Source organism: Diutina rugosa (assembly GCF_008704595.1).
Source record: "Diutina rugosa strain CBS 613 chromosome Unknown scaffold27_size161568, whole genome shotgun sequence".
NCBI lineage: Eukaryota > Fungi > Ascomycota > Pichiomycetes > Serinales > Debaryomycetaceae > Diutina > Diutina rugosa.
In genome coordinates, this window is record NW_022995166.1 from 25823 (window position 1) to 37716 (window position 11894).

The following is an 11894-nucleotide window of genomic DNA, read 5'->3' on the forward strand; positions in this document are numbered from 1 at the left end:
TAAAATTGTTTAATGTAGTCCCACCTATAAATCTTTATGCGACGGTAACGTATAATACATAACTAAGGAGCCCAGACCTGGAACGTTTGCGGCGCCTTGATCGACAAAGGCTTCATCTTGTCCTCCTCTTCCTCGGGTTTGACAGACGGAGCACCACTGGGGTCGGCGTCGGACGCTGGTGTCAGTGCCGACTCGCCGTCTTTGAGGGTGGTCAAGCTTTGCTTGTGAGGCTTGTATAACAACTGTTTGGCTTCGTTCAACAAACTCAGCACATCGCCAGCCGTGTCCTTAGCTTCCAAAAGAGTGATGGCCTCTTCGAGTTTCTTGGTGACGCCCACCGTCAGCTTCGCGAGCGCTAACCGGTCAATAAATACCTCCTCCTGTTGGCGAACCAAGTTTCGGCGTTCTCTTTCATAAATCGTTTGTAGTTCATCAAGCTTCTTTAATTTCGCTTCAATCCGCGCCAACTCGTGGTTGACGATAGTTGTAGCATGTTTAGACATCTCTCTTTCCTCATAAGTTGCAAACAAATGCAGTCGGGCCCCAATCACCCCCAACGTGGTAGCCACGGCGTCTTGAACCGGACTGGATTCCTTCTTGACCCCGTCCAAGTCTGAGTTGGCTTTCTCCTCCAAAATCTTATTGATGGCTTCCTTCCCGCCGTTACTGGCGGCCTTGGCGACTTCAGGGTCTACCAATTGCGATACGTATGCAAGCATCAGCACCACGGGATTATCCACTGACAGCACGGGGAAGTTGGGGGCGTATTTGAGTAATTGAGCCACCCGGTCTCCTTGAGGGAGGCTTGAGAAATCATTAAACAGGTCATCAATGGGAATTTGGAGGAATTGCAACACACACTCTTGCGGGGACTTGCCCACAATTTCCGAGACTTTGTACCAGTCACTGGGGTGTTCCTTGATCGCTTTGACTAATTTGTCAGTCTCTGCGTCGGACCACTCCACTACACGACGGCGCTTTCTCGCAGGAGCGTCGACGGAGCCGTTAGTCTTTTCCTCGGCCTCAGGAGAGTTACGCTTTGAAGAAGCCCCCAGCAAGTTCATGAGGTCACCGAAAGCGTCGTCTTCCTTAGACTCGGTTTCCGAGTTGGCTTTGCTCGTCTCTTTGATAAGACCCTCTTTTTCCATGAGTTTCTTCACGTGAGCCACGTCAATCCGGTCGGGGTTAACCTTGATGGTGTCAAAGGGGAACAACCCCCGCGGAGCGTCGTACTTGACGACGTAGTCACCAGCATAGGGAAGACCAACCTGTTGGCTTCCCTTTTGGTCGACAAACCCCGGTTTGAGCTGCGGTTGCACTTGGTAGTTGATGATCCCCCAACGCGTGAGGAAGCGGTGGACACGCATTAACGTACCCACGTCACCGACAAGGTTACGTCGACACAGGGTGAGGGTCAAGTACTCGTTGGGGTTGAGACGGTAGGCGTTGACCATGAAGTTTCGGTAATTAATGTAGATTTTCGGCGACTTCAGCGGGTGGGAGCCTTCAAAGAACTCGGGCAACGTCTCCTTCTCGATCGCGTGGATCTTCTTCATCAGGAACCACAGGGCGTATGAGGGTATTATGATGGTGTGGGTTTGCGTCACTAACAGGCGGGGGTCGGTAGGCGCCACCGGCTCGTCGTCGGCGTCGTCAGACTCGTCGTCCTCTTCCGGTTCGACGTAGTCTTCTTCGTCGTCGTCGACGATGCGCTTGCGACCTTTCTTTTTCGGTTCCTTAGGGAACAATTCGTCTTCGTCCTTCACTTGAGGCGCCCCCTCCAGTTTCAGCTTATCATCATTAGTTAGTATGGCAGCGGGCTCGCTAGGTTCAGCGGTGTCCTTAGCGGTAGTGGGCTCCGTCAGCTTCGCATTCTCCTTCTCCTTAGACTCGGTCAACTTTGATGGCTCAGCCTTATCAGTAGAGTCGTCAACAGGTTTAGTAGTAGACTCGTCCTCCGGCTTTGTCAGGTCGTCCAGATTTTTCAGTTGTTCATCTTTTGGTTCAGCAATCTCAGAAGTCTCAGCTGGCTTCGCGTCCTCCAGTTCCTGAGGCGCGGTGCCGTCAGCAGAGGTGGCCTCCTTGGTAGTGGTAGTCGAGGGCACATCGGGGCCAATAACCTCTTCCGTAGTTAGACTATCGACGACGTCATCTTGTTTAGCAGCAGAATCTTCCGGGTCGGGCTTGACGTTGACGTCATTGTCGGTAGCTAGTTCAGCCTCCGGCTGGTCCACGTCCATGGCGTCTTTAGCCACGTCTTCCGCGTCCGCAGGTTTGTCGTCGGTGGGGGCGTCAGGGATGTCAAACAAGTCGGACGAGTCTTCTTTTTTATCCTCGTCGATGAAGTCGAACCCGTTGGCGTTATCGAACTCCATTTTGCCCACGTCGAACTGGGGCTCGCCCTCGTCGGCAAGCAACGCCGGGTTGTCGCCCGTGTCCAATTCGTCAAGCTCAAAGTTCTCGTCGAGGCCAAGCCCCTGGTTCTCCGATTGGCCAGACATCGGTGGTGGCTAGTCAATTGGTATCGAGGCAATTGAAAGGTCAACGGCAACCAAACGTGAGTGGTAAATTTGTTTTTCTGGGTGGAAATTTTTGAGGAGGGCACGACGCCTACCGTCGGCACCGGCTTGTGCTCTGAAGGGGAGGGGCTAGCGTCGATGGTAATGGCTAGCTAAGTTCTAATTGTTACTGTGGTTATGGCTACGGCAACGCTGACAATTTAGGCACTCGTCTAAAAGGGCGCAACGTACTTTGAGTCGAGAAACACGCACAGCCCACGCCACATACGATATTAGGCACACGCGCCTGTCCCGAAAAATCTACGCGCCGTTTTTTCCCCTCCCACCCGACATGTCCGCCAGACGTGTGGGGGAGAGAGGGGGCTGTAGTTTTCGGGTTGGAATACGGGACACCGGAATAACTACGTCGTGAAATCCGTGGTGCAAACACGAGACATTTCTCCGCCCCACGGGAGGCCTGATCAGGCTGTTGACAACTTGGTAAAACCGAGGACGGTCATTCCACAAAGGGCCTGGGTGGCTGGCCTATGGCAGTGCTCGCTCGGGTTGCTCGAGGACACATAGAACGCTGCACGCCAATCCGGGGGCCCTGTTGGCTTACTAAAGTAAGGTGGTGGTAGTAGACAGTGGTGGACTCTGTGATAACCATAGTGACCTCTATAGTGAACATTAAGGGCCAGGGATATCGAGGGTAGTGTCTACGATGACAATGGCTAAGGGTTTTATGGATGGGGAGTTAATCGGCCAAGAAGACCACTTGTGTGACTAAAGTATACTCCACCATGACAACCATTCTCTAATTATCCCCAGATAAGCGGTGGCTGTTAGTTATCATACGGGGCTTTGGTTAGTGTTCTTTGGTAGCAAGTATTTCTCTAGGTCACGTGTCCTTAGGGTTACCAACCCGCACCGCGCTGCGAGTGGTGGGCTCTGCGCAGGGCGGTGGGCGTGCGACCCCATCAAAATTTTTCACGAGAGTCGCCTTTCACTACAGTCAACATGGTTCGTTACGGTGCCTCCCCTGCTAACCCTGCCAAGTCCGTCAAGGCCAGAGGTGCTTACCTCAGAGTGTCGTTCAAGAACACCCGGGAAACCGCCCAAGCCATCCAAGGCATGAACGTCGACAAGGCGCTCCGTTACTTCGAAAGAGTGTTGTCGCACGACGACGTGATCCCCTTCCGGAGATTCAACTCGTCGATCGGCAGAACCGGCCAAGCCAAGAAGTACGGCACCCCTTTCGGTAGATGGCCCGAAAAGTCGGTGAGATTCGTCAGAGACCTTTTGATCAACGCCAAGTCGAACGCCGAAGCCAAGGGTTTGGACACCACCAAGTTGAAGGTGACCAACATCCAAGTCAACCAGGCCCCCAAGATGAGAAGACGTACTTACAGAGCTCACGGTAGAATCAACGCCTACCAATCGTCGCCCTCGCACATCGAATTGATCGTCACCGAAGAAGATGAAGTCGTCGAAAAGCCCAAGGAAGACAAGAAGCTCAGATTGAACTCGAGACAAAAGGGGAGATTGGTCCACAAGAGATTGACCGCTGCCTAAACGGGTGTATAGGTGAGTAATAATAATGTAAATTACGGATAGAGACAGCTATTGTAATTGCCTTCCACATCATCTGATACCTGGACGTCGGTCTTTGATAATTGTATATAATCTCCATCTTGAAATATATCAGCATAGCCACCGGAACCACATCGTTTTGTATTTGTTTGTTCTATTATAGTCAACAGACTAGAGTTTGAGGAGTTGTCTCAAGTCTACAAGCGATAATTGCGTTAAATAATTAAACAATTGACTGAGAAATTAATTTGACCATACGCGTATTCATTGGCAAGATTAAGTGATGGTATTAACGTTTTTAGCTCTGTTCAACTTGTAACTGCTTATGTTGCTACACGAGTGTTTTTTTTTTTAAGGCAATGAGATATCTTGAAATTTACCAGTTTTCAGTACAAAACATTGCAACCATGTTAGTACCATAATACAATCCGACCAATACCATACTATGTCGTCTTTTCGTTGTCTAATTCTTTAAGTTTACAACTCGTTGTGCGCTACCATCGGCCTGCACAGATTTCAACCAATGAATACCCGCAAATTACTCTCACAAATTACGCAACGAAAAATTGAGAAACCAATTCCAACTACTTACAAATTAAAAAATGGGTGGTTCTGGTCCTAAGACTTACATGGGATGGTGGGGCAACATGGGCTCCCTTCCCCAAAAGCACATCACCACCTACACGGTGTCGCCGTTCGCCACCAAGCCGTTGAAGGGCGCCGCCAACCGGGCGGTGTTCAACACCTTCAGAAGAACCAAGAACCAGGTGTTGTACGTCCTTATCCCCGCCGTCATCGTGTGGAACATCTGGGCCAAGGCCAGAGACTACAACGAATACTTGTACACCAAGGCGGGTAAGGAAGAATTGGACAGAGTTAACGTTTAAGTAGCATTCAATACATCATAACTTATTGAGAAACCGCAAACAAAAAAACTGGAGAGAAGACTATAAAGGCATTGATCAGATTGTAGGCACTATCAGATTGTAATTTCCAATTACTTATCTTTAGCTTTAGCTCGTATATAGATGTTATGTGCGATCTTTTACTTCGATCTCTTGTAGACCTTGTTCAAGAACGCGGTCAACACTTCCTTCTTCAACCCTCTCGACTCGTCGACCTGGTCGATCTTTTGTCTCAATTTGACGACGATATCTTCTTCGTAGTTTTCGTAGATCTTGTCGATACCCATTTCTTGGAACAATTGCTTGCACTTAGCTTCCGAGGCGTCATCCTTTCTACCGTAGTTTTCGTCGAGAAGCTTACGTTGTTCTGGGGTCGCCTTAAGAAGGGCTTGGTTCACCACCCACGAGCACTTGTTATCCTTGATATCGGTGCCGATCTTGCCGATCTGCTCCGGGGTACCGAAACAGTCCAAGTAGTCGTCTTGGATCTGGAAGTATTCACCGAGGGGGATCAAAATGTCACGCACTTGCTTCAAGTCCTCGTCGGAGTTGATGCCGCTCATGTACATCGCCAACGCCACGGGCAAGTAGAACGAGTAGTAAGCCGTCTTAAAGATGACAATAAACGAGTGCTTTTGCAACGAGAACTTGCTCAAGTCAACAACTTCTTCATCAGCAGTGACAAGGTCCAATAATTGACCCAATTCCGTCTGGAACGTCACCTCGTGGAACAAGTCTAACAAGTCGACGTAGTACGAGTCCTGGCGGAAGTGCTTCTTGAGCAACACGTAAATGGCGCCTTCCAACATGAACGAGTCGTTGATGGCAATGTTGCCCACCCCTTCCTTAAGGTACCAGCACGGCTGGCCCCGTCTCGTCTTCAGCTGGTCCATCATGTCGTCAGCGACCAAAAAGTACGCCTGCAACAACTCGATGCACCACCCTAAGAGGGCGACCTTCTTGTACTTGGCGTCGTCCAACTCGGTGGCGGTGGTGCCGTTTAAGATGCAGTAAGTGTCGATGACCGATAAACCACGGTTGAGCTTACCGCCGGGGGTGTTGTAGTTGAGCGACGCCTCAAACCAGTCGACGGCCTCCTGGGGCATGTTGTAGCCGACGAGGATATCCTTGAGCTCCTCGACCAACTGGGAGAAGGTGTTCAAGAAGCGTTCACGTGCAGCCTGTTTGTCCATTACAACGATTCGTAGTGTAGAGAGCGGATCTGAAATTTTCGTTCTTTCGAGCTGTACGATCGTATACACGCCCGTCGCGCGACGTGGGGCGAACATTGGGTAGAGAGAGGAGGTAGCCATGAATTGGAAACATACAATAATTGATAAATTACAATTACAGTATTCTTGTGTCTGAACTGGTCTACTACGTTTGAATTATTATTGTTCCTTAAAGAATTAAAGAAATTGGCGAGAGTCGAAAGGGAATATGGTCACAGTCTCAATAATTGGAAAATTGTTCATAAATTGAAAATTATACCAACAGTACTTGAATCCAACACAGAATAGATGTATGATGCTTTCAAATTGAACATAATTTACCATTTTCTCCAAACCTTTCTTCCGTTTATTCTTAGTATACAATGCTAATGTCTTCTTCTCGACTTCCCCGGTCTCTTCTGCTTCTTGTGGTTCGAGAAGCCCGACACGTCCATCGACAGCTGGGCATCGTTCTTCCGCAAGAATCTCTTCTTGCCGCCAAAGCCGAACTTGGCGTCCTTAGCCTTCCGCTTGCCGTTGACCTTAGCCCGCTTGTTGGGGCCTTCATAAGTCTTACCGGCCACGGCATCTTCGAGGGCAATGTCAAATTCGTCGTCACCAAGCATCTCGTTGGTACCGCGCTTACGCTTCTTCAATTGATCGATCTTGCCGAGGGCCTCCTTCTTCTGCTTCGCCCGTTCTTGCAACGTCGCGTGCTGCACTTGTTTACCGAACTTCTTCAAGTGTCTCTGCTTCTTCGCTTCCTCCGACGCCTTCTTGTTGGCGGCCTCGGTCAACAACTTCTGCTTGAGCTTCTCCATGTGTTCGTCCAGCTTCACCATCTCGGCAAAGTAGTCCAACGGCCGCGAGAAGGGGACGTTGAGTTTGAGGAGCGTCGCCCGAGCCTGCTTCACAGCATCCAAACCCTGCTTGTAAAATGCCAATTCACGCTCGGTGTCGTCGTAGATGTCTTTAATACCGGCCTCAACCTTGTCGGGCGACACCACCAGCTGGTGCTCGACAAACGAGTGCTTGGCCCATGGGAGCTCGATACGGGCAAGCAGCTCGCGGAGAGCAGCGGTGTTGTTGACGGTAAGCTTCTGGTGGGGCACGATATCGGCGTCGTCGTCGAATTCAACGTCGGAAAGCGGGATATCTTGTTCTTCAGCCTCGGGGTCTTCTTCCTCTTCTTCTTCTTCGTCATCTTCTTTGTCTTCGTCGTCATCGTCGTCATCATCTTCGTCTTCGTCGTCATCGTCATCGTCGGATTGAGCCAACTTCTCAAGATCTAGCTTAGCTTCTTCTTCATCATCCTCTTCTTCTTCATCATCTTCAGCTTCAGAATCCTGGTTCTCTTCGGCCTTGGCTTGTTCTTCTTGCTGCTTCTTCAACTCCTTTTTGAGTCTTCTCTTTTCCTTCTTGGAGAGAGGCGCCAGGTCGATATCAACCACTTCTTCTTGTTCTTCCACTTCGGGAGCGGGTTCCTCGACGGCGACTTCAGGCTCGGGCGAGACTGACTTGGCCTTTTTCGAGGCCTTCTTCGTCGGCTGGGCCGCCTTTTCCATCGCCTTGTGGTTTTCCAATGCCTTCTTTAACCCCTTCTTAGCCATGGTTTCGCTCGGTACCGCTTTCGCCTCAGGAAATTCGCGATGAGATGGGGGGGCTACAGGTGCATGCAGGTCGATGGTGCTAGAGTGAGAGAGCCTACCATCAACAATCCTACACTAAAAGACTTGGTAAACTCATTTAATGATTTTACTAATTTAACCTTCTTTAAAGGCTTTAAAAGATTGCATGTCTTGTTTCAGGACCTTATATGTGGGTGGCAACCGAAACGAGTCCCACCTCACCAAACTTGAAACAACCACACGCGATATGCTATATCAACAAATAAATTGCTCAGTATAATCCCGTCTTGCTAAGACTACTCTCCATAATTGATGGCGTCGATAAAGTGTGTGGTTGTCGGCGATGGCGGGGTGGGGAAAACCAGTCTTTTGATCTCCTACACCACGTCAAGGTTCCCCCTCCAGTATACACCTACAGTGTTTGACAGTTATGCCGTGTCAATATTGGTGGCTGACGTCCCCTATACCCTCTGTTTATTCGATACTGCCGGCCAGGAAGACTTTGACCGGCTCCGCCCGTTGTCGTACCCGGCTACTGATGTGTTTGTGGTATGCTTTTCCGTCGTCCGCCCCACATCGCTCGAGAATATTAAGGTGAAATGGCTACCTGAGCTTAGCCACTACTCGCCGGGAGTCCCCTGTATTCTCGTGGGTACCCAAATCGATTTGAGGGACGATATCAAGACGCTTGCTCAATTAGCTAAGGAAGACGAACGGCCAGTCTCTAAAGAGGCGGGACGAAAATTTGCTCTCCGCTCAGGAATGCAAGAATACTTTGAATGCTCTGCTCTTCAACAGCGAGGGTTGAAGGAGATCTTTGATGAAGCAATCACTATTGCCCTCCAGCCCAAACTCACTGCCACTGCCAAACGATGCATCGTGTTATAAGACAGAAAAATCAACGGTTATACTCATAGTTCCACTGGTTCTTGAACGACTTCCCCGCCCCGTAGCGCCACCAACGAGGTAAACACAGGTGGAACTTGGTGTCGATCAGCTCGGTGATCCGCTTACCCTGGACATAGGCCTTGCACACGCACCGCTTTTGCATTCTGATCGTTTCCAGAAGGGGACACGACATGTAAGGGATGTGGAAGTAGCCAATGTCCTCAAAATGGTGTACCCGGTTTTTGTCCATGAGCAAGTTGACGGCAATCAGGTGGACGGGAGCGTCGCCCCAGCGTTCATAATAAAAGTTACCGGTGGCATCCAAGTAATCGAAATAGGTATTATAGGCATCACTTCTGAAGAAGTCCAAGTCGCCAATTTCGAAATTGGACCAGAAATGGCACAAGTTATAGCGCGAGCTGACTTCCGGTGGAGTGAACCCTTGCTTCATTTCGGGCTCGTGCGACGTGATATACTCCAATGAGTTATTCGGGTGAATAAGTTCTGGATGGGCCTCCATAAACTTCTCCACCGTCGGCCACAATGACGGGATGGTATTCTCAAACTCGTGGATGGCAATGACAAAGCCATACTGTTTATTCTGTTCCCTCATCACGCGGAAAGGATCGTACTGGAAATCACACATATACTCGACATCAGGCTCCACTCGGAAATAATACTTATAATTTTGGAGCCGCAGCTGCTTATAGAAGAACCCCAGATTGAAACGGCACATGTTGCGGTACAGTTTTGACCACCCATACAACACTCCCTGGGCCATCAGTTGGTTGATGGCCTGTTCATATTTGTGGGTATCGATCCACTTAGGAGTGTTCCAATCGTCTCGAGGGATATTCTCGTAAAATGCCTCGCCGCTGACCATAAGCAGGGTGCGTTCCTTGAACTCTTCAGTGAAGGGGACATCGTTAAGAAATACCCACGGATAGTGGTACTGGCGATTGAAGCGGTCCTCAAGACTGCGGATGGACTCCAAAGCACCTTCGAGCTCCTCATTACGAACTAGCATCACCATGGTGGCATTTTCCCGCCCAATGGGGTCGAGCTGGCGTTTAGGGAACTTGATATCGACGTAAGCATTGGTGGCGGGTTTCGGCAGCCCCCGCGCCATGCCATTATATTTAGGGGGACCATCGGGGTAGTGGTGCAGCACGTAGTAGATGAGGAGAGCCACGAGGCCCAAAAAGCCGTACATCCGTTATTGTGGGGGGGGACAGATCTTATCCCGCTGTGCCGCCGCACCAAATCTACCAGTGCGAAATGTTAGCGAAATTTACACTACTCTCAAATGAGGCCAGTTCCCGAAAGGTAACAATAATCAGTCACAAAAACGCAAACCCCTAACAAATTTACGATCAAAGTGAAAATTGAAAATTGAAGAAATTAAAGAAATTGAAAATTAAATTATGACGTAGTACTCCCCAACTTTTCTTTTATCGTATACCGAATTGCCACCGGTGTACCGGGGTCACGCGATGTACCGCTGCTAATGTTACTCCTCAGAATTCACTGTCATATTATAGAATGGCAACAGTGGTGGTGTTTTTCCTGCACACAATCCGCCCAATGACAAACCAGGGAATGGTGCTCACGCGGTAGCACCAAGAACCCACTGCGAAAAAGTCTTTCCCTTAGGACGACGATCACAGTTATGCTTCGCCGTGTGAACACCCCTTCCCTCAGACGCGGGTTGGCCACCACCGCCGACCCTGCGGTGAACCCCAACCGGGCGTTTGGCGGGCTCAAGGACCAGGACCGTATCTTCCAGAACGTCTACGGCACCTACGGTCACGACCTCAAGCTGGCCCAGAAGATGGGCGACTGGTACAAGACGAAGGAAATCATTTTGAAAGGCGACAAGTGGATCATTGACGAGATGAAGAAGTCGGGTTTGCGTGGGCGTGGTGGTGCCGGTTTCCCTTCGGGTCTTAAGTGGTCGTTCATGAACCCCCCTGGGTGGGAAAAGAACGTCGGCCCTCGTTATTTGGTGGTCAACGCCGATGAAGGTGAACCCGGTACGTGTAAGGACAGAGAGATCATCCGTAAGGACCCGCACAAGTTGGTGGAAGGGTGTCTTTTAGCCGGTCGCGCCATGAACGCCACCGCCGCCTATATCTACCTTAGAGGTGAATTCTACAACGAAGGGGTCATCTTGCAAAACGCCATTAACGAAGCTTACAAGGCGGGTCTCATTGGTAAGAACGCCTGCGGCTCGGGCTACGACTTTGACGTGTTTATCCACCGGGGGATGGGTGCCTACGTGTGTGGTGAAGAAACGGCGCTTATCGAATCGATTGAAGGTAAGGCGGGTAAGCCGAGAATGAAGCCTCCTTTCCCTGCTGGTGTCGGTCTCTTTGGTAGACCTTCGACCGTCGCCAACGTCGAAACGGTGTCGGTGGCCCCCACCATCTTGAGACGTGGTGGGGACTGGTTCGCCTCGTTTGGCCGGGAAAGAAACTCCGGGACCAAGTTGTTCTGCATCTCGGGCCACGTCAACGAGCCCTGTACCGTGGAAGAAGAGATGTCGATCCCGCTTAAGGAGTTGTTGGAAAAGCACTGTGGTGGTGTCAAGGGGGGCTGGGATAACTTGTTAGGTGTGGTCCCTGGTGGTTCGTCGGTGCCCATCATGCCTAAGGATGTCTGTGAAAACGTGTTGATGGACTACGACGCCTTGAGAGACGTCGGGTCTGGTTTGGGGACCGCCGCCGTCATCGTGATGAACAAGCAGACCGACGTCATCAGAGCCATCCAACGGTTCTCGCAATTCTACAAGCACGAGTCGTGCGGCCAGTGCACCCCGTGCAGAGAGGGGACGACGTGGTTGGCGAAGATGATGGACCGGTTCTTGGCCGGGCAAGCGACGGAAAAGGAAATCGACCAAGTGTTCGAGCTCACCAAGGAAGTCGAAGGCCACACCATCTGCGCCCTCGGTGACGCCGCCGCCTGGCCCATCCAGGGGTTGATCAAGTCGTTCCGCCCGGTGATGGTCGACAGAATCAACCAGTTCCAACTGACTCACGACATCGACCGCTACGGCGGGTGGGTGAAGGGCGGTAAGGTGTTGGAAGGTGAGGTTGTCGACAACCCCGTGCCCCACGCCCACTAATGATGTCAATTGCATGAACTTACAAATCTATATATAATTATAACGCT

General features: G+C 50.6%; 8 protein-coding genes across 8 annotated transcripts; 4 read left to right on the plus strand and 4 right to left on the minus strand. All coding sequences in view use genetic code 12, as the record gives it.

Moving 5' to 3' along the window:
* Positions 1-62: 62 nt before the first annotated feature.
* On the minus strand, positions 63-2501 carry DIURU_003915 (uncharacterized protein; the record flags this gene model as incomplete). Its single annotated transcript, XM_034156730.1, has 1 exon — positions 63-2501. The coding sequence occupies one exon, from the start codon at positions 2499-2501 to the stop codon at positions 63-65; it is 2439 nt and encodes an 812-aa protein (XP_034011238.1).
* A 1017-nt stretch (positions 2502-3518) lies between these two features.
* Positions 3519-4073, plus strand: RPL17B (60S ribosomal protein uL22; the record flags this gene model as incomplete). The annotated part of the gene is made up of 1 exon (XM_034156731.1): positions 3519-4073. One exon carries the CDS (start codon positions 3519-3521, stop codon positions 4071-4073), a length of 555 nt encoding a protein of 184 aa, XP_034011239.1.
* A 620-nt stretch (positions 4074-4693) lies between these two features.
* Positions 4694-4978, plus strand: QCR8 (ubiquinol--cytochrome-c reductase subunit 8; the record flags this gene model as incomplete). Its single annotated transcript, XM_034156732.1, has 1 exon — positions 4694-4978. One exon carries the CDS (start codon positions 4694-4696, stop codon positions 4976-4978), a length of 285 nt encoding a protein of 94 aa, XP_034011240.1.
* Positions 4979-5136: 158 nt separating this feature from the next.
* ERG20 (bifunctional (2E,6E)-farnesyl diphosphate synthase/dimethylallyltranstransferase) lies at positions 5137-6189 on the minus strand (the record flags this gene model as incomplete). Its single annotated transcript, XM_034156733.1, has 1 exon — positions 5137-6189. One exon carries the CDS (start codon positions 6187-6189, stop codon positions 5137-5139), a length of 1053 nt encoding a protein of 350 aa, XP_034011241.1.
* Positions 6190-6593: 404 nt separating this feature from the next.
* DIURU_003919 (uncharacterized protein) lies at positions 6594-7817 on the minus strand (the record flags this gene model as incomplete). The annotated part of the gene is made up of 1 exon (XM_034156734.1): positions 6594-7817. The coding sequence occupies one exon, from the start codon at positions 7815-7817 to the stop codon at positions 6594-6596; it is 1224 nt and encodes a 407-aa protein (XP_034011242.1).
* Positions 7818-8147: 330 nt separating this feature from the next.
* DIURU_003920 (uncharacterized protein) lies at positions 8148-8723 on the plus strand (the record flags this gene model as incomplete). Its single annotated transcript, XM_034156736.1, has 1 exon — positions 8148-8723. One exon carries the CDS (start codon positions 8148-8150, stop codon positions 8721-8723), a length of 576 nt encoding a protein of 191 aa, XP_034011243.1.
* Positions 8724-8733: 10 nt separating this feature from the next.
* On the minus strand, positions 8734-9936 carry KTR2 (mannosyltransferase; the record flags this gene model as incomplete). Its single annotated transcript, XM_034156737.1, has 1 exon — positions 8734-9936. The coding sequence occupies one exon, from the start codon at positions 9934-9936 to the stop codon at positions 8734-8736; it is 1203 nt and encodes a 400-aa protein (XP_034011244.1).
* A 456-nt stretch (positions 9937-10392) lies between these two features.
* NDH51 (Ndh51p) lies at positions 10393-11847 on the plus strand (the record flags this gene model as incomplete). The annotated part of the gene is made up of 1 exon (XM_034156738.1): positions 10393-11847. One exon carries the CDS (start codon positions 10393-10395, stop codon positions 11845-11847), a length of 1455 nt encoding a protein of 484 aa, XP_034011245.1.
* Positions 11848-11894: the final 47 nt, after the last annotated feature.